This window comes from Centroberyx affinis, unplaced genomic scaffold, assembly GCF_046629955.1.
Source record: "Centroberyx affinis isolate AG114_WGS23_722 - 3 ecotype Tasmania unplaced genomic scaffold, CSIRO-AGI_Caff_v1 ptg000755l_1, whole genome shotgun sequence".
In the NCBI taxonomy this organism is placed as follows: domain Eukaryota; kingdom Metazoa; phylum Chordata; class Actinopteri; order Beryciformes; family Berycidae; genus Centroberyx; species Centroberyx affinis.
In genome coordinates, this window is record NW_027279367.1 from 246203 (window position 1) to 272719 (window position 26517).

At 42.7% G+C, this 26517-nt stretch overlaps 1 protein-coding gene across 2 annotated transcripts; it reads left to right on the top strand.

Annotated features, from left to right (window-relative positions):
• The first annotated feature begins 528 nt into the window (after positions 1–528).
• On the top strand, positions 529–23546 carry sema3e (sema domain, immunoglobulin domain (Ig), short basic domain, secreted, (semaphorin) 3E). 2 transcript variants are annotated; one of them, XM_071519972.1, is made up of 17 exons: positions 529–1295; positions 11981–12141; positions 12565–12624; positions 12860–12979; positions 15282–15375; positions 15685–15801; positions 16819–16961; positions 17069–17183; positions 17574–17643; positions 17729–17873; positions 18215–18440; positions 18847–18938; positions 19379–19420; positions 19673–19839; positions 20242–20312; positions 20821–20954; positions 21371–23546. In XM_071519972.1, exons 1-17 carry the CDS (start codon positions 1172–1174, stop codon positions 21881–21883), a joined length of 2394 nt encoding a protein of 797 aa, XP_071376073.1. In that variant the 5' UTR covers positions 529–1171; the 3' UTR covers positions 21884–23546. The 2 variants fall into 2 exon arrangements, with proteins under 2 accessions (XP_071376073.1, XP_071376074.1); XM_071519973.1 differs by having other exon boundaries at positions 20245–20312.
• Positions 23547–26517: the final 2971 nt, after the last annotated feature.

Here is a 26517-nt window from a genome sequence, read left to right on the forward strand (position 1 = left end):
AAGAGAGAGAGGAGGGAAGAGAGTGAGAGAGTCTCAAGACAAGTCTTAAGAAGAAGCAGGCAATTTTCAACCCTTCAAACTGACACACACTCACCACACCACCACACTACCACACACACAAACAAACTCACACATTCACTAACACACTCACACACACACACTCACACACACACACACACACACACACACACACACACACACACACACACACACACACACCCTTCCCTGGCAGGTATCCCCTGCCCAGATCAGTAGCAGTGGTAGAAACCAGCTTAAGCTGACTCACTGAGGTTTGAGCTGAGGTTTGGACCCTCCCTGCCTGTTCAAGCGTGTGCAGTTAGGGGCGAGCTTCACTTTCCTCCCCAGTGCAGGGAGACCGCACGCCAGGCACGAGGCTCCCCGCTCCTCCCCTCTCCCACTCTGCCTTTCCTGGGCTCCCGTCCAGAGAATGACTGGCTCCACTGGACCCTAGAGGAGGAACGCAGCCTGAAGATACAGTACAGCAGCCCTGGCTTTGCCTGCCTGCCTGCCTGCTGGGACAGAGAGACGCATAGAGCTTTTACACATCAGCAGCTGTCAGCTTCCCACACCTTGGTGGGACTCTGCTCATAGATTTGCTTTTTTCCCCTTCTTCTTCTTCTTCTTCTTCTTCTTCTTCTTCTTTTATCAGACCAGAGAGAGTGGATCTGAGCTTTAGAGAGGCACAGCCGGACGTACAGACAAACAGACAGACGGACTGACATATGGACGGAGATCAGCAGTGGGCACTGCGGCGTGAATGTAGCAACTGGACTTCTCTTCTCCCTGGTTACTAAGACCAAAGAAGGATAATAGCCAGAGCCCTATCCTGTCCACCGAAGCAGTGGGTGGATGCAGCTTTCAGCAGACTTCTATAGGGGAAAGCAGAGGCTGTATAGAAGCTACAGAGACATCTCTAGTTTTCCACAGTGTGGTGATCATCAGAAAGTGGATTGCTATCTCTAAGTAGACTCCTGTTGGATGGTTATACCTGAAGCTCTCTGTTTTTTTAAAAAGATTGATCACAGGGACTTGCTAATAATAGAACGGTAGACTCTTCCTCTTTTCATAGACTTTTTTTTTGCTGGCACATATTGAATGGACTTGCCACTTACAGGCTGACTGCGTGCATGAACGTGGAGTGTGTGTCTCGATGAGGATGGCAAAGTGCATAAGGACTGGAGTGTATCTGACACTGATGCTGCTGTATTTTGTTCTGCGGAGCACAGCACACACACCCCACAGCATCTACCCTAGGATACGGCTCTCCCACAAAGGTAAGCAATACCTAGTGTGTGCGCATATTTATTTTATTTGTAATCTAGTTTGGCAAAATATTGTTCTTAAACAATGCACTGATTCAAATGCTCTGTTGCACCAATAAAATGGCAAAAAAGCCTTTAGTTGATACAGCACAATGTTCAGAACTGTCCAGACTAGTCAATGCAACCTGGATGGAAACTAATAGCATTCTTTACCCAGAGCCTTCATGGTAGATTGAGAACAAGACAGGTGTAACAGTGCAAACACATTTTTTCACATTTACTGTTACATGCTTTAATAGACCTCTACTCTTAAAACATGGCTGTTATTCACTGTGGCATTCTCCACATTCCTGGTGAAATTAGCTAACTGAAAATTAAGTAAACAATGCATATTTGGTTTTATGTCCGAATCCCAAAAGTGCAGGGCAAACCCAACCACAGAAAACCATAGCATGAGACTGGATACATATTTTTTTTTCTTATCTACATTGTGTTTTTCAGAATACATGTAGAATTTGTAAATGTAAGCAAGACACCAATAAATGCTCCAAAAAAGAAAACATAACGGAAGTCATTAATTAGGGGAAAAGGGGTCAGTCTCTGGTATTTCATCCTCTGTGAGTAAAGCAAGCCGCAGGTTGTCGTTACCCTCTAATGGGACTGTTATTGATTGTTATCTAAGATTTATGTTTTAGCCAGTGGAGAAAAAGTCGCCAGGAGTGCTGCTCTAAGAGGGGTGAACCTCTAATATGACTCTGTCAAGTGCATACTTTTCTCACTGACTGTTGTGGATTGAAGTTCAAGGAGCCTGTGGTCTTCTCCTTGCTGTTGATTCTAGTTTGTTTTGGTCCCTTGGCCATGGTGGCTGAGAATCCACAATGTGGCTTTCTGTACTGGTGGAGCGATAGAGAGGGGTGTCTGGACATGGGAATGGATGTACTTATGTGTCTGAGAGAGAAAGAGTGTATGTGTGTGTGTGGGAGTGTGTGATATGGATATGTATGCACTGGTATGCGGACTGATTGTTTACTATGTATCGCTTAGAGAACAATGAGGGTTTTCTCTTTGTAGATAAAAAAACTTGAGTAAATAGTAAACATTCCTTTTTCTCACTGTTTCTTTGATCTCTATAGCAACAGAAAGTGATGATTCCACATAAGCCTGTTAGTCACGGTTGAATATAGGTGTGGAATTTGGATGGTCAATAAATCATAAATACGGCGCTGCAGTTGGTTGTGAGAGTTGACTACTCTGCTGTAATAAGTTACATCTGTGAAGAGGACTTGCTGCACTGTTTAAACACAATTTATCTGTTATGTGCCTTATGTTTTATTTCCACTCCAATTTGTATTGTTGATTATGACAGCCTAAAGAAAAACAAAAAAATAAAAAATGAAACCACCCAGTTACAGACAGTTTTCCGTTGGAAACCACTGAGGGAAAGCAGATATTAAGTGAAGTACGCAATGAACTACAGTATGAACACAGGCGAGAGAAAGAGGGTGAGAGAACAAGGAGAAAAAAGAAAGAGGGAGTTTTGGCGAAATGTTAAGTTTGTATGTCAACAGATTGAGCAGAACAGTGCTGATGTGCTTAGTCATAAATGCCACATCAATATCTGTAATACCTGTGACTTTTATATCACCCAATTCATTAGCCGCCTGAGGGGAGAGCTGCTATTATGATTGACACTCCACCTCTCCCCTCCCTCTCTCTCTCTCTCTCTCTCTCTCTCTCTCTCTTCTCTGATACATGTTCTGGCTAGTAGAGCGCTATGAAGAGCTGCAGTTGGATCCTATCATTATGGAATGAAAAACATCTAAGCCTTAATATATGCCTCATGGCCTTTGCCAGTGGATTTTACACACACAAGCTCACACAAACCCATTTTGACATGCACACACACACACACACACATTTAATAGTGTGAATTCTTTGCACGCCGATGCCTTGGACGCAGTTCAGGGAGATGGAGAGGGATGTGGTTTTAACTATTCACCCTTAGGACCAAGAAAATATTACCATAACATCTGGTATAAAAACAGGGCGGAGGAGCTCGTATAATTTCAGTTTGATTCTCTTCTTGAGGAAAGAGAGTGATAATGATAACTAATAACGCCACTACACTACTGTAAGATATTTTTAACCCAGATGGCCAGATGCTGTAGTGTGTGATCAATAGAAATCTGCCTCCTTTTCAATAAAATCTGTTCTCAGATTAACTTTCTTCTGGCTTCTGGGAATGAATTCCTTTGGGCACATTATCATATGTTTCAAGGACAACGTTCCTAGCATGAAGTATGGATCTCTCCGCGCTTTGATGTTAGAAACACTTCATACATGGCTTGAAATTATTATTATCTCTCTCTTTCATCTATTCCCCATCTTCTCCTTTGCACTTCTGGACCAGCGAAGATTTTTCCAAACACATTTGATTCACTTTCATCCCAGGCATTCTTTTCAATTGCCGATACTCTCAATTAACTCATGTTCCAAAAGGTTGTTACCTAAATCTCACTGAGTATTAAGTTACAATCACAGATTGTCTGCTGTCTTTAGAGCATAACTGACCTTAAGCCTTGGCTGCAGAGCCTCCAAAGACCTTAAACACAAGTTATAAGACAGTAATACACCTCAATTGCTTGGACTTTTGGCCAATCAAAATCCTTAATCCCTGTGGAATTAACTGTAGAAATGCCCAGCAGTGAAATGCGCTCAACATAGAACTGAAATTAGAATATATGTTTCATACTATTGGCCATAAAATTTGGATCTGGGCCGTCTTGATCTAGCTCTAAGGCTTTTGGCACCGGCTTCATTCCGGGTTCCAAATCCACAGAGTGAAATGAGCTCCTCCTAAGGACAAACATCCATTCTGTTGCTAATGAACCTCTTGCACAGCGAGCATGTGTCAAAGTCACGGTGGGCTGCAGGTAGGTGGCCCGGCATAGACGTATGTCCCTTCCTCCACAGCACTGTCCTAACGCTTGGCTGAGCAATGGAACTGCAGAGAGCGTGATAAAGTAGTTTGAAAATAGTGATGACCTATTCAGACTAAAGTCACTTCCAAAAACTCTTGACTTTTGAATAATTTTAAGACGCTAGATACTGTAAATCAGTCCTCTTTGCATTTTCTTTAGGATTAAACATGATTTAGAGTTTGCATTGGACACACAGTCGCTCATCATACCGCTGTGTCAAATGTGGCAGTGGTTTCTATAGCTCCCCAGTCTTGAAACAACATGCAATGAATCAGATTCAAGCATTCCTGGTTTAGTGAGCTTAGAACTGTCACCACACCCACATAATAGATACCTGTTGAGGACTGCTCTAGAAGAAACAATCATCTGCTTAAGAAGATATAGAAAACAGAAGTATTTAAGAATCTAAGGGAGAACAGTGGTTACTGCTGCTTCTGTTTGCAATGAAAAGCATGCCTTTGGCTGAGAAAAGTGAACAATGTGATGGAAAAATCGAAAAAAAAAATGTCAACAAAAATTCGGAGAAATAACACGAGTTGCCAGGTTTTACGGCAGACAAGCTAATCTCTTCTTAAAACATGTCTGAGTTTGGTAAAAATGTGCGTGAGAGTAGCTGTGGTAAATAGATGGAGTGGCTACCATAAAACCTGAGCATTTCATAATAATTAAGTTGACCAGGCATTCCCACTGCATTTCTGCCAAAGATGTGTTTATTTAAAAGTCATAATCATTTAGTAACATATATAAATATTTTTCTTCAGCAGGTCTGTGTGATATTCCAAGGTGAATAAAGCTATCCAGTGATGTCGGAGTGTTTTGACAGGGTTAACATCATACACGTTGACTTATATAAATAAACGCATGTCATTTCCCTGTTTTAGCCCAACATTTACCGCTCAGAAAATTCAAACAAATGACGCTAAAAGCACTCAGGAGCTGTGTTTCTGCCGTGTTAATGTTAGTATACGCCTCACACACACTGTATCTTGAGGAAGTAGGAGAGCACACACAGCTGGTGATAATACATTGGCTTATTGTAACAGATGTTGGAAATTCGATTGACATTTTTATCTTTCTACAGCAGCTTAATTCTGAAATTTGGGGCAGTGGGAGCTGGGGTTGGGGGCGATGTTTCAGCAACTTTTCAATCAAACATTCTGCTGTACAGCTTTCAAGTGTTTCAGAGTGATGGGAGGGGTTGACTTACAACAGTTGAATGGCGGCATTCACAGGTAAGTTAGACTTAATGCGATTTAAATGCATCCCATTAAAATATATTATCTCCAATATTGCCGTTTGTGCATGTGTGTGTGTGTGTGCGTGTGCGTGTGCGTGTGTATGTGTGTACGTGTGTGCGTGTGCGCGCGCGCATGTGTCAACACAGTGAACTCAGGTAGCAATTACTGATGTATGGAACCCCCCTCTGAGCTGTAATTTTAAACCTTCCTCTCCAGACAAGAAAAGGCCTCTCTCTATATACTTTGCTACCTTTAAATGATGTAGCTGTAGGTGATGAGATGGGGAATACCAGTGTGGCATAAAGTCCTGCCTGCCTGAAATGAGAGGGGATTTTCTTTTTCCTATTTAAAGCTAATGTGCGAAGTGAAGAGTCATATTAACTCTGTTCCGCCTACATGTGCGGAGACCTGTAATTAACATTTAGCACTTAGGATCTCAGTCATGGGGCGATGACACGCACCTTATATATATGGACTTATATAGACTAAATCATCCCTCTTGGGTCAGCAAAGGGTAAAGGATATTTCCCTCACCTCCCCCCCTCCTCTCTCTCTCTCTCTCTCTCCCTCTCTCTCTCTTTCTTTCATTTCGTATGTGTGAGTCGCTGCCTACTTTTCTCTCCCATTGTGAAATGTGTGTGCTCTCCGGTTCATTAATGAGATGTCCAGAGGGGAAGGCAGCTGGTGAAACTCTAATATCCTCTCTGACCTTTTCTCTGTGAAGGGACCAGGGAGAGGAGATGAGTTGAGTTTGTGACACGGGAAAGCGAGAGAAAGCACAGAAATTACTCGGTTTTCCGGCGTCTTCGGAGAGAATGTTATAATGATATTAGAGAGAGAAATGAGAAGAAGAAGGATGGAGAGTGGGGTGAGCACTTCAAGACACAGAGATGCCAAGCAGCTATTGTTTATTGTAGCTTGGCAGTAAAAAGCAGTGCATCTACCAGACAGATCTGTGTCAGATTGCCAGCCTTTATCTCTCCATGCCAACCTGTGGGAGAGAGAGGACTGCTCTCTGGAATATGGTTACTCCATACACACTGCATCATCAAACCCAGCATTGAAAGTCATTGTTTCAACTTACAGTCACAAGTAATATAGTGGTCTTGGTTACAAGCACAATGCACGTTAAACATGAGAATAAACTTTGGTTAGTAAACGTATGCCAGATATGCATGTTTTTCGACTGGTTCTGGCATTTAAGGATTCGACCAAGCTGTTGTTGTTTTTTTTGCTGTGTCAATAACGCTCCAGATATGTCACTTGAGTTTCTCAGTTGTTATAGTAATCTTTTCCAACTCAAGTAAATTATAAACTGTGTAAAAGTGTAAAAGTCATGTCAAATGAAGCTGTAGGCTTTACAATAGAATTAACTCCCACACACTGCTACTTGCAATGCAACACCTTCATCAGACTAGTCCAACCTTCGACTAGTCTGACAAAGGTCCAGTTGGACCAAAACGCTATACAATAAAGGTGTTGCATTGCAAGTAGCAGTGTGCAGGAGTTAATTCTATTGTAAAGTCTACTGTCTTTCTCCGACGTACCTGCACTAACCTTTTTTGGATGTGCGAGATTTCCCACTTGCAAATGAAGCTGTATGAAAATTAGTTTCTTAGTCATTCAAGCCACTTAATACCATCTTGAGTCATTTCCACTTGTTCTTTGCCTTGTTTACTTCCAAGAATATACCATGTTATTCTTCAATTTATGACGCAGTTAGGAAGCATTTAATGTTTAAGCAACATTAAAGCAATTAAATCACTTGATATTATTTGTAGTGTATGGGGCTCTTGACGAGTATGGAAGATGCAAGCTTACTGTGCATCAGAAACTAATTCATCTGAGCTCCAAGGCCTTGCAGTTGAGGCGGTGCGCTCTGGAACAGATGGGGATGGAGTTTGATTAAATGTCAGTCAAATACAACACAATCCGTTTAGAAAGTGCATTAATAAATGACATGTCAGGTAATGACAGGTACCTAAGCACATGTCTGTGCTTAGGTACCTGTAGTGTTTGATGAAGAAGCATATGTCTGTTCGGGCCAATCATAACATCTACTGTCAGTTGTTAATGCTACTCTCCTGATTTATACCACCAACTAGATTACAGAATTACACTTCATCTTTATTACTGAGAAACACACTTCAGGCTCTCTCTTTCTCTCTCCTCGGACACTCCATGTGGCTTTCATTTTGCTCAGTGACATCATTCCCTCACACGGGGATACGGGAACACAAGGCTGTACCGATAATGGCATAACACCCAAGCCCTCCAACTCCTGGCCCCACCCCCGGGGGCTCCTCAGTCTCACTCAGGCCTCGGCAGCACAAGGAGAACAGACTCGCTCCTTATTCTTATCCCCTTTACCCCAACCCACTTCAGTATTTCGTGTTGTTTCTATTCCAGCACACAAGTCCCATTACTCAGTAGGTTAAACTATGTCTCTGGACAAAGGAGACTGCCTGCCACGGGCACAATGTCTGACATGAAACGTGTAGTTAGTATTGGCAACAGATCAAATTATGATAGCAAAATTTAATTTGTGTTTTTAAGTTTCCTGAGTAACTTTTTTATGACCTCCTGTGTGCCTCCTCCTTGGGTTTCTATGACTAAACATGAATATTTTCCTCCCCATTGCTCAGAGACCTACAATCAAAAGTACATTTACATGCACACACACACGTGCATGCACACACACACACACACACATACACAGTACTCTCCCTGGTGCACGACAACCGTGTTTCCCTTCTTGGATAAAGAGGAGATCAGGAAGTTTATTTTGATTTCAGTTCACCAAATCTTCCCAGGCATCACTCAGCAGTCTGCAGACAGCCGATGAAAGTGTCTGTCTTGAGGGAGTCCTTTTTCTCGCTCTTTTCCATTTGAAGTGGGAGCACAGTAGGGCCGTGTGTCTCCCTGGCTCGTTTGCTGTTGGAGAAACACCCTCCTCCTCCTCTTGGCTCTTTAGCTGACGGCGAAGCACTCACTGGCTGCAGATGGGAACGACTTGAGAACGACTTGGACAGAAGAGAGAGAAGGGAAAGAAGAAGTGTGGAAATCCCCTCTTTCCGTCAGTCTGAGAAGGCCGAACAGTCACTGCAACTGTCTGTAACTGGTTCACATAATGACAGAGCAAAAACCTTTTTTTACCGGCACTGTGTGATCTGAAACACCTCAGTGTGTCAGTGTAATCACAGGATCAGCTAATTGCTGTTTATGACAACATTGTAATCATTTATAATTAGCTGATCAATCATCATCTTTGATTATGAACATGACTATTATCATCCTCATCACCCATTATTCCCATTTATGTGGATTTTTATTTGTTTACTGGTTAGGAGGCGCTCTCTTTCTTTCTTTCTTTCTTTCTTTCTTTCTTTGTTCTTTCTTTCTTTCTTTCTCTGTAGTATCCCTGCAACTGCTTCCATGTTAACAAGCGGTGTCTCTGTGTGTGTGTATGTGTGTATGTGTGCCTGTCTATGTATCTCTGTGTGTATGTATGTATGTATGTTTCCATATGAATCAGTTGCCACTCTTCATTATTACCAAAGACAAGTGAAAAGTGGATGGAAACTGGGTTTGGCTGATGCACTGTTTACTCCATCGCTCTCAATAGCCATCTCAGTCTGTCATCTGAATAAGAGCTAGCAGATTTGGCTCTGTATAAAGAAGGAGCTGATTGTTTCAAAGCCACCCTAACACCTCTAGAAAGGTGGAAAGGAATGTTAGGAGGGTGCTGTCCTTGATCCAAACGCAGGTTGAGAGAGCGAGAGAGAGAGAGAGAGAGAGAGAGCTCTAAGTACGTGGATTAGATAATTACAGGAAACATCGTCTAAGCCCTGGCAGAACACCACTGCCATATCCCCTCAGTCGCTGCCACCTAACCACCAGAGATCTAATGCTACTCAAACAAACAGTCAGCCTGTCTCTACCATATATATCTTAATAGCTGCAAAATAAACACAGTCACTCTCTCCTCTATGGAGATTTAATAGAATTTTAAACAAACAGAACCTTCCACAGGGTATATGGTGTTGCTATGAGCGATCTGCAAAAATGGGATAAACACTCCCTGTCCCTCTCTCTTGGAGATCAAGTATCTCTAAAAACATACAGATGCTAGAAAAACAAATCACAGGATTGCCCCCTGGAAGACTTGGCATTATTTGGGGCAGCTAAAAGCTTGGCATTACAAAGGAGTTTTGCCCGAGGAGACAGTAGGCAGGTATGTGATGGTAGCCAGTGTTTTCCCCTCTTCCTCTAAGGGGAATCTGCTGGTGAGGAGTATAGACAGTCTAATTTGGGTATGGGAGTAGAATGAATGAAGAGAATCCTGCAGGCCTGTACTGTACTGATATGACATCTTAGACCCAGGCTCCTCTGGCTGAATCTGTCCGAGGTTTCAGGAGGTCTGCTAACACACACCAGATCCCCCTTTCTTCTTTCAAGGACACCCAGTCATGAGCTCCTGGGCCCAAAGGTTTTTTAGGCTAGTCCGACCCCCTGGAAGTGCAACACTCTGGGGCTTCAGCACTTAGTTTGAGTCCTTCACCCTGTGGCCTGCGCTCCAGCAGCTCACCGACAGGCAGGTATAGGGGACCAGCCTGTCAGGTCCAATCAGACTGTGTGTGTGTGTGTGTGTGTGTGTGTGTGTGTGTGTGTGTGTGTCTATACGTGCAGCCAAGCATGTTTATATAGAATCTGAGCAAAAAATGCAATACATGTCTTTATCAATCTATGTTTGTTTCCGTTTGTGTTTATATATATCCATATGTATCTGTCACAGTCCATTGCTTTCTCTTTAAAGCAGGCAGTGAAATCACTTTAAGTTAGGTTGACAGGGAGTGACAGTTGATCTCAAATCAGTTTGTGTTGTGTTTAATTAATACAGACAAGATTTTCAATGGGAAAGCTGAGCCATGATCTCTGCCTGAGGGCAACGTCAACCAACGCCTGATAAAGAGAATGGTTCCGTTTCCCGTCTGATGAAAGCGCTTCCTCCTGGTTACAGAGGCCACAGACTGGACTGTGTAGATTAAATGCCTCCCCCATTATCACAGCATCTTTCCCAGGACTCATATCCCACTTCTTCCGATCCTCCTTGTAGGAAAGGCTTTGGGAAATTTCTAGTGCCGGGAGTGTCTTCATGCTTGAGCGATGTCAAGGGTTGGAGGTAGTCCTTCCTTGTTAGTGCCTGGGAGGCCTGCTTTGTACTACACTGTTACTTCAGAATTTATTATTGTCTTCCAGCAAATCTTTGAGGAAACAAAATCATCATTATTGCCTGTTTGTTATTTTTTAGTTCCACTTGTCATACATACTCTTGTCATTTCCATTCTGTATTTTTTTCCTGTATGAGCTCCCCGGGTTTCCCTGTGTACATGTTTGTGAACTTTCAGTAATGATGAAAAAAAGATGTGATGTATGCGAAGCTTGGCTGCCGCTGAACTGAGTGAGAAGAGGAATAGATGGCACAGCGATGGAGAGGCGAGATGGAGAGATAACCCTGTTGTTGCTCTCTGTCGTCCCCTGGGGAAGCTATGAATCAGAAACATATGTTGCAATGTGCCCTTGGCCATGGGAGCAGTTAGGACTCAGGAGCAGGTTACTGGAGCAGTTGGAAATCCCTTGAGCCGGGGGGGAACTGATCGAATTTGATATTGTTAGGCTGTATAGTCTGCAGGGCAACCTACTCTCAGACCCTACCCTAAGAAAGCAAATACATATCTATCTATCTATCTATCTATCTATCTATCTATCTATCTATCTATCTATCTAGTGTTTTGGGTGTGAGGGCAATCATTGTCCCCATTCTGTAAAATACCTATGTAGGGGAGAGTGGGGTAAGATGAGCCGGTGGGTAAGTTGACCCAGCCCCTGTATCTAAGGCAACTGTACACATTTTTTGTCATGTGATGATACATTTAGGAAGTACCCTACATTTTGCTCTGGCTCTGATAGATATAGATATAGCTATATATTTAGATATAGATGACTTCCCATTCAAAAAGGTAGGAGTCTTGTCTTGTTAGTCACAAACTTGCTGCCCAAAGGGTGTTACCAAGATGGCGCCCAAGTGAACCGACTTCTCTTAAAGGGACTTTACTGAAATATGGGTAGATGTATTTGTTTTACTGTCTAATTTTTCCGGACTGCTTTATTGTCTTAAAAGTGGGATATGTTGTTGAATCTGTTCACCAACGTGTTGAATGTAAGTTTTCAGGCTATTTTCGTGACCTCATTCAAACGCTACAAACTCGTCCCAGCTGCATCCACTCTTGTTGATAAGTTTATATTATCGTTTTCATGGTGGTCAAATGCCAAATAGTTAAAAGTAAGTGGAATATTGCTTTAAGTAAAAATTGGCTCATCTTACCACACTCTCCCTATAAACCCATGGTCATGCCGACTTGTCTCTTTATAGTCTTTTGTCTTAATCTATCTATCTGTGTGTGTGATATGTGCGCAGAGCTATGGCAGCTGAACAGGACCTGGGTGTTCCAGGGGCACGGGGCCTCGCTCCAGCCCCAGACCATGCTGCTGGACGAGGGCCACGAGAGGCTTTATGTGGGGGCCAAGAACACCCTGTACTCCCTCAGCCTGGACCGGGTTAACACACACCACAGAGAGGTAGGCCTGTCAAGGTGTGAGGCATATTGAACTCCTATACCCATGGGGCAATAGGTTAGCCAAACTGTGTGTGTGTGTGCATGTGGGTGTGTGTGTGCATGCGTGTGTGCGTGTCTGTGTGTGTGTGTACATACAGAGCATATGACAGTGTGTGCATACTGACCGTTTTTTTTCATTTTGACTGAATTATTGAATAAGACATTGAAACAGTGGCAGAATAACCATGTGAAAGTATCTGTAATATTGTAATGCGACCAAATGTAGACAGTATTATCATATTATAAACATATTATTATCACAATGAGACAGTATAGATAATGATTGGCTGATCAAAGATTCACCTCTTTTACTATTGTTTCAATTACTACTACTATTTCATTTAAAACCAAATTGTAAATTTGAGTGCAACTGTTCTCTCTGCAGATCCACTGGGCAAGTACTGAGTCTCAGATAGAGGAGTGTCTAATGAAGGGCAGGGAGAAGGTAAGAGACACTTGTTAAAATATTACTGCATACGTTATATTCTATATTCTGTCACCACTAAAACATATCTATTGATTAGAATATCTCATAGTGCTCATTAACCTTTGTTCAACCTATTGAAGTATTGATGTTATGGATGATGCAGTAAAAACCTGGCCTTTTCCCTACACATAATTTTCTCACCCTGCCTGCCTCCACCCCCCCCTCTGCTTCATTCCTCTATCTCTCCCTATAGCCGGAGTGTGCGAACTACATCAAGGTCTTGCAGCAGTACAACCAAACCCACTTGTTGGCCTGTGGGACAGGAGCCTTTAACCCTGTCTGTACACTGGTCAGGGTGGGACACACGGGGCAGGTGAGTCCCAAGGACAGACTGACTTATTAAAGATGTATAGAGTGCAAGAACCAAGATTTTAAATGGTAATCTGCACATTCCTTTTTTGTTTTGTTTTGTTTTGTTTTGTTGGCGACATCTTTGGTGATAAGTGATCACTGCTGTGGTATTTTTCACAATCAATCGTATTTCACAATCAAACAGTGTGGCGAGTACCGTCACATGTTTTCTCTTGGATTTTCTGTTGATGGAGTTTGAGTTTCTAGAGGTGCCGCTGTTTTCTTGGTTTGTTCAGCCATGGTGGTTATTGCTTATCATACTATCTACCAAGTTCTTCTTCTGTTTATACCGACTACTTATTCCAAACAAACCGCTGTTGCTGCTGCCCGAAACGTAAAACACATCACCCCCTTGTGTGCCAGGGGATTTCTCCTTGCAAAGACCTAGAAGCAAAACAAACATTTATTTATATGAAAATGTTTCAGATTATAACTTCATACTGTCAGCCAAGTTTCAGATGTTGCTATTCCACTGTACACTGTTCTCTCTGCCGATGGTCCCATGTAGCCAGATGCTTCTCAACACTTTGAGGCTTTGTAATGTTTTAGCTGGGACTTAAACGTTTCTATAACTGCTTACCCAGCTAGAACACTTAAACTGTTAAACACTTAGCACATCCACATGTAGATTAATTTATCCTCTGAGAGACATGGAGCGATGTGTATCTTAGAGAGGAGGAGATGAGAAAGACAGTGAGTGAGAGAGAGAGAGAGTTGGGTTTGTGTTTCCTTCGGAGGGAGAGGGAGAATGTTTGTTTGGGACAGGGTTTGTTTTTATATGATTCACTGTCTGAGCATTACAACAACACTCTGGACTGGAAAAGCTAACACCACTACTGCCCCAGTAGACCTCTGAATGAATAGATAACAGGACCAGAGGCTCTACTTTCTGTAGGAGGGACTTTGAGGACAGAGAAGAATAATGTTCTGGCTCCATACTGTGGGTCAATATCAGGTGTGTGTGTGGGGGTGGGTGGATAGGAGTGTGCATGCAAGCTAGCGTGCATACATGTGTGTGTGTATGTGCAAATGTGCATGAGTGTGAAAGGCCTCCCCCAGATGTTTACACTGAACAGCTCTCTAGGTGTGTGTATCTGTGGTGTATCTAGAGTGAGGGGAGAGGGGAGAAAGGTTTCCGCTCTGCATTCCAACACCCTGGTCCAGTGGGTCAGGTCAGTCACACCTTCCAAACAGGAACCACGCTCAACCATCGCTCATATCAGTGGAATTTTTATAGCTGCAAACTTAAACTCAACAAAACTGGACTCATATGTGTATGGAGCCTCTCTATGACTGATGGGTTGCTTCCCGTAATAATTTCATATGCGGTATATGAGATTACATGAAGTCTAGAATTACTATTAAGCCCGATTGAGCAATATGTTCTTACCATAAAGTGTTATAGAATGCAATTGTTGCCATGTATCAAGGTGAACAATGCATAACAAATCAAATATTTATGCACCACAGGCTCGCTCACAGGTTTTAATATAAAAAGTCCCATTTTTGTACTTACTGAATCAATCTACGAAATGACCCTCACATTTCAGAGTATGTAGAATAACATTGATTCGACCTATTTTACAAATCCCGTTTGGTTTTGATAGGTCGCAGGCATGTGATGGATGAGTTTTAAGCAGCAACTGACTTCTGTTACAGTCGTCCACTGGGCTGCAGGCACGGCACAGTGGGGTTCCATGGCTACTCATAAATCAATATAAGACATCCCCTCTGATCTGCCAGTGACAGTCATAAACACTGCGGTGGCCCAGAACGGATGATCTGCGATTCTATAGGGAGTTCAGGTGTGTGTGTGTGTGTGTGTGTGTGTGTGTGTGTGCCACCTGCTGTGCGGGGCAGTCAGATCAGAAGAGTGGAAGCAGTGAACTCTGTATGATATAAGAGCAGAGCAACGCTCACTATACACATTCAGACAACAATCCTTCATTTGGTCATCCATCACTCTGTGTCTCATCTATCTTCCATCTTCGTTCTCATTCATCACTCTCGGATCCCTTTTCTCTCTCAGTCACCTCTGTCTCTCAGACATCCCCACCCCTCCTCTCTCTCTCTCTCTCTGTCTCTCTCTCTCTCACACACCAGCCTCACATCACCTCCTGGAGTTTGTCTGGATGTTGTTAAAGCCCTTCCAACAGTTTTAATGTGTGCGTGTATACGTGCATTTATGTGCGTGTATGAGTTTGAGAGTGTGTGCGTGTGTGTGTGCTTGTGTTATCTGTATTCTAACAGTGTGGTGTCCTCAGGACAGGCTGTTCGCTCTGGAAGAGGAGAGTATTGAGAGTGGGAGAGGACGCTGCCCCTATGACCCCAACAGCTCCTGCACCTCCACGCTCTCCAGTAAGACACTGCTCAATGTAGCGCTCATCAACTCACCATCAGCTGAGTTGTTCATTTTTAAGCCACCAGTTGTGACTTTGCATTTCATGTTTTCATTTTAGTTGAATGAAAACATTTGGATCTCATGAAACATTTGAATCTGACATTGAAGAGATTTTGGGACAATACTGCCATCTTGTGGGCTTTTTTACATGTCAGTATTTGTAATCAGAATGGACTGCAGTATAATAGCATATTACTATTAATTATGGCTATTGTTCGTTTGATTGTGTGTGTGTGTGTGTGTGTGTGTGTGTGTATGTGCATTAGGAGGAGAGCTGTATATTGGCCTGTACACAGACTACTGGGAGAATGATGGAGCTTTGTGTCGACTTAACAACCAGACCTACACACGCACTGAGAGAGACGACAGACAGCAGCTCAATGGTTGGTGTACAGGAAAATTATTACTATCTCTTCCCTGACAACCAGCGATGGGTGCAAATAAATATATCTCGTTACAAATTACAAATATTCAAAAATAGATTTCAATAAATTAGAAGAAAAGATTACAAGACTTAATATTAAATTAAAAGCATGTTTAATTTGTATTTTCAAAATACAGAAAATACTTTGTAAAATGTTATTTGACTGTTTATGAACAGGAACATATTCTCTCAGTCTGTCTCAAAACTTGGAAAACAAAGCAACCAAGAGTGTTACTAATTCAGATGAAATATTATTATTTATAGTATAAGACCTTGTTTTCTAGGTTGGATTGATTCTCCACAAGCTTGGTAACTCTGATTTTAAATCACATGGGTAAAGGGAAACAGATGGTATTGGTGAGGATGTAGATATGCCTTCCACAGGGTGGCATTATAACTATTTCTGTCTTCCTGTACTGATTCTGTTTGTGCCTGTGCTATTAGTTTATTTTTAAACCATCAAAAATTGTCCTCACACTACTGTTCTATTTAAGTAGCCCTAAAAAGGGAAATAGAATTTATATGTTGTTGTTGTTAAAAATAAAAATATGATCTTTTCCAATAGCTATTTACTGTAAGTTGTTAAGGGGTTTGGAAGTTTGGTGAACACATAAACATTGTTCTAAGAAATAGCTTGGTAGACATTAATTTTTTTTACTCAGACCTGCCTAATATGAAATACACAGAATTAGTATGCATTTAAAATAATTAGTATATAATGGACATAGTGTTTGCACCAGTACCTCATCAGATTTGTTGCACTCATCCTGAAGCACAGTTCAATATCAGTGACTAACATCTCCTGGTGATTTGTATAATGCTTGTAATACCAATGCGATCCTAAATACTCATAGTTGATTAGCAGAGATGGTACAGTATACCTGGTATGTCACAGCTATCTGTGTTGTAATTCATTTAGCTTTCTGTTATGAAACATTCACTCCAGACATTTTGACACACATTCTTCTTTCTGCAGAACCTAAATTTGTTGGGTCAGCAGTTATTCCTGATAACGATGACAGGGACGATGATAAGGTTTACTTCTTCTTCACTGAGCGAGAGATGGATCCTGAGGGGGCGAACAAGGCTGTCTACACCCGTGTTGGGCGAGTCTGTGCGGTGAGAATGCAAATATAACCCCTTTTCACACCAGCCAAAACTATATTATGCCAAAGCCAAGCTACTGAGAGTACCATCAAACGCCATATGTCCCTCTTGTCTCTCAGAATGACCAAGGAGGACAGAGAATGTTGGTGAACAGATGGAGCTCCTTCCTGAAAACTCGTCTTATCTGCTCTGTGGCCGGGCCCAATGGCATTGATACACACTTTGATGAGCTCGGTAGGGATATATCTGTTTTTGCATGTCTTGAGATTGACTGAATATTGATATTTGTCTCTTATGCTTGCCAGCAGGGTAAGCATCTATGTCTAGATCCCTCTAGATCTGCTGATATCACAAGTGGCTATAGGATTTTTATTAGGTCCTTGTTGAACTGTGCTTGTCTGGCTTGCCTGCAGTAGTAACTTTTATAGGAAGGGAAAGAGGAAATTCCAGTAACACTTACAGTACTGAGAGCAAATATTTGTTGGTAAAACATGTTTTAGCAAGTTTCAGCTCGTGGCCTAGTTTTTACTCGCTCCCAATGCATAAATATACTATGAGACTGGTTATACTGGGAAATTTGTATGTGCTAAAAAGAAAAAAAGGATTTTACTTTTTGTGTTTTAGAGGATGTGTTTGTGCTCAAGAGTAAGGATGAGAAGAACCCAGAAATCTTTGGCCTCTTCAGCACAACAAGGTCAGTGGAGAATGAAATCTGCATCTCATCCTACAGACACAATTTTGCTATACTATCAAATCACCATTGAAACTTTCCCTTGCAGCGCTGTGTTTAAAGGCTACGCTGTGTGTGTTTATCACATGGATGACATCAGAGCAGCCTTCAATGGTCCCTTTGCCTACCGGGAAAGACCTGAGCATCACTGGACTCCTTACGAGGACAGGGTCCCCTATCCTCGGCCTGGATCTGTGAGTCTCACAAGTCTGAATAAAGTAATATTTATAGAATTTAATTCCCCGATGCACCCGCATTATGCATTCACAGCACTCTCCATTTGTCTGTGTCCATGGCAGATGCCCTTTGAGAGGCAGAGCGTTGAGGCTATGTAGGACAGCGCTAGTGAATGTCAGCACTGTTGTAGCTACCTCAGCGGGTCACACGAGGACAGTCTGAGCCAGACTAAAACATGTCAGCTTTTTTTTCTACACTGCATATAGTGCCAGTACAACATACAGCATCTCCGTCCTCCTCCCCTCCCTTCCCCCCTTTGTTCACTCTCACTCCTTCCACCCCTCCATCTCTTCGACAGTGCGCCAGTAAAGTGAACGGCGGTGGCTTCTCCAGCTCCAAGGAGTTTCCTGATGAGGTTTTGCGGTTTGTGCGCTCCCATCCTGTGATGTATCGACCGGTCCTACCCCTGCACCGCAGACCTGTCCTGCTGCAGACAGAGCCGGGCCGGAGAAAGCTGACCCAGATTGCTGTGGACAGGGTCCAGGCCCAGGATGGACACTACCATGTCCTCTACATTGGCACTGGTATATACACAAGGAAGGATGAATATACATTGTGCTTAAACCAGTGCATAATGCCATGGTTGAGAACCTCAGCCTTATTGAAGTAACATGTTTGCTCTCTCTCTTAATCTTGAAGTTATACACATCAAAAGTGCAAGCATCTGGATGCAACAGTTGGATACATCCATCGCATTGTTTGTTTCACGTGTTGAAAAATAATGCATTAGTTTGCATATAGATTTAAACCTGAAATAAAAAAGCAAAAAAAATGAGTTTGTTGTGATATTGAATAGAATTTTGTGAATTTTTGTGCTTCATATGCCTATGCCATTTTGATGTCAAGGCAACTACATACAGTACTATTCAACGTTCTGAGTAGGCACGGGGTGTAACATTCATGCCTAGTGTCTCTTCATTTCATTCCTAGATGACTCAGTGGTGTTGAAAGTGATCACCATCTACAACAAAGACACAGACACTGTGGAGGAGGTGCTGCTGGAAGAGCTGCAAGTATTCAAGGTAAATATTCTATTTTGACATCCAAAATGTTTGGAGCAATACAGATTTTGTAATTAAATTTCACATTTAAGAATTAAGTTTCACATTTTACTGCATACAATGCATCTAATAGCCCATTATTGCTGCATTATTGCTCCATCACTAAGAGGAATTGTTTGGAAAATTGACGCCCTTTTCGCTGTCAGGGAGCACAAAGTAGCCTTTTGAGTGGTTTCAATATTTCAATTCTATTTAGCTCAGCTACATTTGAAAAGTCTGTGGTGGCAGCTGCCATATTAATTACAGACAGATCCAGCATTGAAGCATGATGGGAGGTCTCTACGATGACAACCACTTTAATTCTATCTCAGCTCCCCTCTGTCACTTCATTCTTGCATCATTTGTTCAGCCATTGATTCAACTTTATTGTTGAAAGACAGTAAAATGTTTCCTCTTCATAGGTGCCAGCGCCAATAACAGAGATCATAATATCAGCTAAAAGGGTAAGGAGGTTTTAGCATCTTAATCTCTACACTGTTGTTGATTAACTGCAATTCTGTTGTTTAGCCACAAGATGATAACATTGCAACACTGTGCTTTACTTTGTATTGACATAATTCAGATAGACTGTAGCCTACTTTTCAACTCGTGTCTTGTAGTCTAATTGGATGGAGTAAAGACAGAAGGGATAGACAAAAATAGATGAAATTTACATTTTGTCTTGACATCAACGGTCCATGCTGTTGGGTCTACAGCAACAGCTGTATGTGGGGTCAGAGGTGGGTGTGGCCCAGGTCAGACTGCATCAGTGTGACCTGTACGGCTCAGAATGTGCTGATTGCTGTCTGGCGAGAGACCCTTACTGTGCCTGGGATGGCCTAACCTGCTCCAGATACTACCCTGCTGGAGTTTACACCAAGAGGTAACACCACACACATACACACACACACACACACACCAACACCACCACCACCACCTCTACCACAGTATGAAAGCTGTGAGATGTGGTCAATCTTTTCTCCCTGCAGACGTGTGACATATCAGTTGTTAGCACCTTTACCACAGCAACTCTCTTCCATCATAGCATCATGCTCTGAATCTCACAATGCCTGTTTACCAATTCATTATCACAGACACTGACAGACATGACAGCCAGGTGTTATGTAATGTCTATCAGTATTCACATGATGATTCTCTCTCTGTCTCTGTCTCTCTTTCTGCCACTCCTACTTGCTTTCTTTCTCTTTCTCCTTTCACCCACCTCTCACCTTTCATCACATCTTCAAAATGATTCTTTCTTTACTTCCTTTGCTTCCTTTCTCAGCAGACGATTCAGGCGGCAGGATGTTCGCCATGGCAACGCCGTCCAGCTGTGCAATGGGCTGCAAATTAATGGTTAGTGTGTGTGATTTCTGTGTGAAATGTGTGTGTGTGTGTGTGTGTGTGTGTGTGTGTGTGTGTGTGCGCATGTGTTTGGTGCGTGTGGACATGCATGCACGTGTGCGTGTGTGCGTGCATGTGTGTGTGTTTAATGGTGCGTTATTTGTCAATCAAATACTGTATGCAATCAGTGGTGAAAATGAGGTTGTGATTCAGAACCATCTGCACCTCCAATAAGGTGCTGGTGAACTTAATGAGTTGATGATTTTCTGCTCCAGCATAGCTTCTCATTATGATTATGAAGTCTACAGATAAAAAAAAATGTAACCTCCTGATGTGCCATAGCAGTTGGCTGAGGTGAGAGGGGCCAATGTGCTTCTATTGTGGCAAGTGACGAGGCTAGAAGAGCAATCTACTGTATGTGTGTCATTTAATAAAGGGTCACAGGAGTTCACTGCTATCTCAAGCTTGGCACCACTATCTTTTGTGATGTGTGTGTGTGTGTCTGTATGTATGTGTGTAGAGGAGCAGTGGCACAAGGCTGAGGAGAGGCTGGTGTATGGAGTGGAGAGTAACAGCACTTTGCTGGAGTGCACCCCTCGATCTCTGCAGGCCAAGGTCCTCTGGTTCTTACAGAGAGCAGGAGAGAAACAAGAGGTGAGTTATAAGCACTGATACATGCAAAAAATACAAATGCACACATATTCTGTCACAATTTAACACATATTCCAAGCAGAAGATATACAATGCATTGAAAAATACAGAAGTAGCTGTATTGAGTGCGTTAATGATATACCACCATCCCTTCATCTATTCTTTATTAGTAAACCATTCTATCACACTTAAACAGAAAGGTTATACCACTGAAAGCACAAACCTAAAATAGTGATATACTTTACAGTACCTTAAGTACATAAGTGGCGGTATTGAATGCATTACTGAAGCACCCACCTTCCTTCATTTATCCTTTATTAGTCCTGTATTTTTCATAACACTTCCTCTTTGTAGTGGAGTAAATGCAATGCGATGCAGCAGTCATCTAAATTGCTGCACTCCCTTTCTCCTCCATTTAGGTCCGAGGTGATGAGCGAGTTATCATGACCTCCCATGGGCTGCTGTTCTTGCGCGTGAGAACCTCTGATGCCGGTGTGTATGTGTGCCAGACAGTGGAACACGGATACGTGCACACGCTGCTACGCATCACTCTACACGTGCTCAGAGGGGAGAAGGTGGAGTTGATGACACACAAGGGGGAGAGGGCCGAGGACGGGGAGGGAGAGAAAGCTGCAGCAGCTCCCTGCCGCTCCTCCACGGGGCCCCCGCCAGGCCCCAGCGTGGGCCCCAGGGCTCCAGGGCCCGCCTCAGTCCCAGGCCCGCACTCCAGGCTGTGGTACAAGGAGTTTCTCCAGTTGATTGGCTACGGGGACGCCCAGAGAGTAGAGGAGTACTGCGAGAGAGTGTGGTGCTCTGATAAAAAACGCAAAAAGACCAAGAGGAGGTATGCTCCTCCGGGGGGCGAGAAGAGAGGGAAAGGGCGGGGAGACGAGAACTCCCACCGAGCTCCCAGGCACACCCTGGACACCTGAGGAGAACTGAGACTGACGACACACACACACACACACGCCCACACATATACACAGTCTAAAGGTCAGACTCGCTCAGTGTTTGCACCATGTAAAAGGTTTTCACTATAACACAGAAACAACAATAGACAGCTGTCTACCCAGCTACTGCAGCTACTGTAGCTACATTTATCCCTCTTGATAGTTTGATTTGGCTGCTGGGCTCCCATGGCAAAAAATTGGGTTTCCATTATTCTTAAATATGCTACAGTATGCCCTTCTGTGTGGACCAGGTGTAAACCTATCATCTGGTGCAGACCGTGGGTAGATACTGTAAAATCAAGTATATATTAGTGTCTCCTAGCATCTGTCAGAGCAGAGCAGAGGCCCTTGGAGGAGTTGAACGACTGATTGAGCGACGTTGCCTCTGATCCGAAGAGACAGATTATATATCGGCTCCTCTGGACTGACCCAGCCCAACCCAACCGCCAACACACACGCACACAGAGACTGCTTAGCCAAACCTCTGCAAGCTTAAAATCTTACTGTATGTGTTATGAGAAAAAAAACAATTATGTTAAAGGTAATGGCCTTTTTTTTTTCTTTTTGGTACTATATTAACTTATTTTCTTGGTTTCTACTTTGAGTTCTATAGTTGTTTAGATGTCATAAAGTAAACTGGAAATATAGTGTTGTATTGTTTTTGTATGGTGAAAAATGCTTTAAGCTTCATGATACTGCTACTTTAATAATAATGTGGTCGATTATGGCTGCAATACATACAGTATGACATTGCAATACCACTATTATCGATATTTGGAGGCATGTATTAATAATAATTAAGCCCTCACTGAAAATAATGAATATTTAAGCACTTGGTAAACAGTTACAGTAGATGAAAAGTGTTAATATCAGTGGATATTATATGCCTAGTGTCTGCATTCACATCTACAAGTGTGATCAAATGTACCAACAGTATTGTGTGTATTGTATATTGTATTTATCTGAAATTCAGGTTGGCCTGTGTGTAGACATCTGGTAACTGTAATTGTGTTTTCAAAAAGTCGTTTGTCTCTTTTGACTGCTTGATATTTTGCCTCTCTCTCTCTCTCTCTCTCTCTCTCTCGCTCTCTCTCTTTCTCTCTCTCTCTCCACCCTCTTCATCTCCCCTTCCTCTTGTTTGTCTGTAATGATGCTGCAGATGGGGTTCATAATTACCACCACAGACACCAATCTAGAACACCACATTTCTCTTTAAAAAAAAAAAAAAGGATGATAATGTTAGGGTGACCATCCAAGCATGTCATTGGCTAGACTGAGGAGTCAGACTCATGAATATTCAATTAATCCTGAGATGACAGACAACATGGAACCATCTGATGCAAAAGTGAAATCCGTTGTAGTGATTGTGCTAATAATAGAATCTGGAGGATTTGGACTTTTTCCATGTCTTTTCCATGTTGTGCCTTATTTATCTAATCGTTTTGTCACTTTATTGTTTTGACTTTGTTGTGTTTACCACATTCAAAATGTGATTGGCAGAGGATACTGAGCAGCTTGGTCTGTATTAAGACTTGATATCTCCACTCATAACTCTCCCTGAATACTCTCCAACTAAGAATTCTGAATTAGATTGAAAATGTTGTGTCTCCTATAGCCATTATAAATACCTGCCATTAAAAAAGATGGACCATCTTTCTCTGGTGTCACCTTTGTGATTCAGCCATCAATAACGTCGAGGCAGAGTCTGCGTGCATGGGCATGCACACACACACACATCCACGCACAATTCACATACACAGACACACACACCTACACACACACATGCACGCACTCTTGCACAAACCGAGACAAAGAGGTACAAAGAGCTGTAGAGAGAGCCTTGTGCAGTAGTCATTCAGACAAAAACACACATAAAACTCGATGAATGCTTGAAAGATGTTTGTTTTATAATTTCGTTATGCACCACTATGATTCATCAGTGTGACATCAAAGTGACAATAACATTGAAAAAGTTGTTTTCTCTTGCAATATAATACATGGAATGTGCCATGTGCTTGTGAAATGCAAAATCATGTTCACCCGAGAAGGTGTTGTTAAATTAATTTTCATCTGCTGACTATGGGCTGCACACTGGCGAAGTATAGCCACTCATTCAAATTCTGTGTAGAGCTACCTGAGTCGGTGGGGTGCTGAAGGCATTTGAGAATGGAATTCATGCTGCTGATTTATTCCACATGGCTACCATAGCAACAGGCTCTGAACCGGTTCAGCTCCCCGCCTCATCACAGCTCCCTCTTCTCTTTCTGTCAGTTTTAACACTGTCACTCTGGCCCCTGGGCCCCTCTAGCCAATGGTCCCTGTAGCCACTCATATATTAAACTCTAATGTATGAGACTGGTCCTCTTACTTAAGCACAAAAGCGCCTTTTTCTTCTGGGGCTGAAGCTTTAGAACATTGGCATCACTTGCTGAATGGAGTTTCTGACCCCACAGGTACATGCTGTCTGAGCAGACCCGGGAACAGCTGCTCTACAAGGTGCATAAATAGAGCTGGAGCGGTACATATTTTGCGTGAGATCATTTCACGGTTCGAGAGGCCAATTTAATTCAACAAAATGCAATAAATCCATTCATTGATCTACTAAAGGATCAAAAGGTCAAAGGACACTTCAGTAAATAGGCTGCCGTGCATGTTTCCATTACAGGTTGTAAATGAAGGTGCTTCTCCTCCTTCTCCTTCTCCTTCTTTTGAAATGGCGACGGAAACACCTGAGTCCTTCATCTTATTCTATCTGCATCCTCTCCCTCTGCTTGTGCCTGCTCTCTGTTCCCTGCATAGCGCTGTTTCCATCAGGAGCCAATGCACCAGAACGCTTTATTACAAGTGAAAATGTCAGAGCGGGAAGGAGAGGTTATGAGGCACTGGGAGATGAACATCGGAGGAGGACCGGTAAATGAACCTCTACAGCACGTATAACAGTCCACAAGCTGTGTATGTTTGTGTGTGTGTATGTGTGTGTGTGTGTGTGAGTGTGTGTGTGTGTGTGGTTATTTTGGGAGATGAGGTGAAATAACTTGATCTTGATCTGACAATGAGATCTGCTTTTCTGTACTCTACAACCGAGGTTGCATTTTGACTTTGTCAAGGATTGTCTGAGCTTTTGGAAGTGTGTGTGTGTGTGTGTGACTAGGAATGAAAGCCCAGTAGATATGGACAGATAGTCTCTCTCTCTCTCTCTCTCTCTCTCTCTCTCTCCCCCTCCCTCTTTGATTATGCCTTATCAGTGATGTGCAAGACTCACCTCATACACACAACATAAGCACAACCCCACGGCAAAACATCTCCTGCTTTCATTCCCGTCACTTTATTAAGTCATCTATTTATTTTTTTTTTTTTTCATCTTCACCGCCAGCCACATATTAAAGCCTTTGAGAAATAAAAGCTTGTTCATATTCTGGATTTAGTTTCTCACTGTTGATTTCGGTCCTAACACAGTGCTGTAATACTACACTGCTTCTGATATTTCCATAACAATTCACCATTGGATTCTCTCTTATCTATGGCCATTTTCTTGTGTATTTGTTTATATGTTCATTTGCTTGATGCTGGAACACAGAACAGAGCGAGCAGTGGTTTTTATCTCCTGACGTTGTCGACACACGGGTGTGACAAGTGAAGGTTAAACATCAAATGCTATGCTCCCCACATCGATGAGTGTTCCGATAAGCAAAGGGAAAGTACTATCAGGAGAGGCACAGGCAGGCGCTTGTCTTTCATATCAGGTTAGAACAAATGGGACTCTCAGTTTTTGAAGAGAAATTTGGCACCGACAAACATCATGAAGACACACACACAAACACACACACACACACACAAATACACACCATACATAAACAAAACCTGAAATAATATAGACATCAACACGATGTACAAACAACGCAGCAGTGTGTCAACATGTACTATCTCGCTGACACAGCTGTTACTGAGGTACAGTATTCCCCCTGAGCAGTCCCTGAATCAAATAAACAGCACCAGGAGAGGTAGGACTGACCCCTGCAAATATGTGTGTGTGTGTGTGTGTCTATTTATCTGTTTGTCTCCCTGATCTTTGTTTTTAAATCATTTATATGTCTTCACAAATCTTAATGTGTGACACCCATCTCTCCTAATCAAACAAAAACTCTTCACTCGCTGTGAGTCACTAGCCTACATGTGTGTGGCTTGGGAGGCGGTTGTATGTATGATAGAGGCCTACTCGTCATCAGCCTCTCTGATGTTTCCCACAGCTTACACACACACACCTCACGACACACTGCGAAAGGACAGCCGAGGGAGTGAGAAAAAGACGGGAGGCGTAGATCATCTTGCTTTTTCCAACTACTGGTAGCCAAGGGAAAGCAGGGAAGAGCAGAGCGAGTTAGTGGGAGAAAAAGTGTGAAATGACTGAAGCAGTGGAGAGGAACAGGAGGGGGAAGGGAAGGGAGGCGGAGAACAGAGGAAGGTGTATGCAGTGACGTGTGTGATGTGATGCACTGCCCTCTACCTCGGGGCTGAGTCTCCCGTGGGACCAACAAGTCTTTGAATTATCTTGCTGCCTAATCCAGAAGCCTAAACTCTAAGTCTGCCAGGAGAACTGGGACAGGTACCTGATGTAA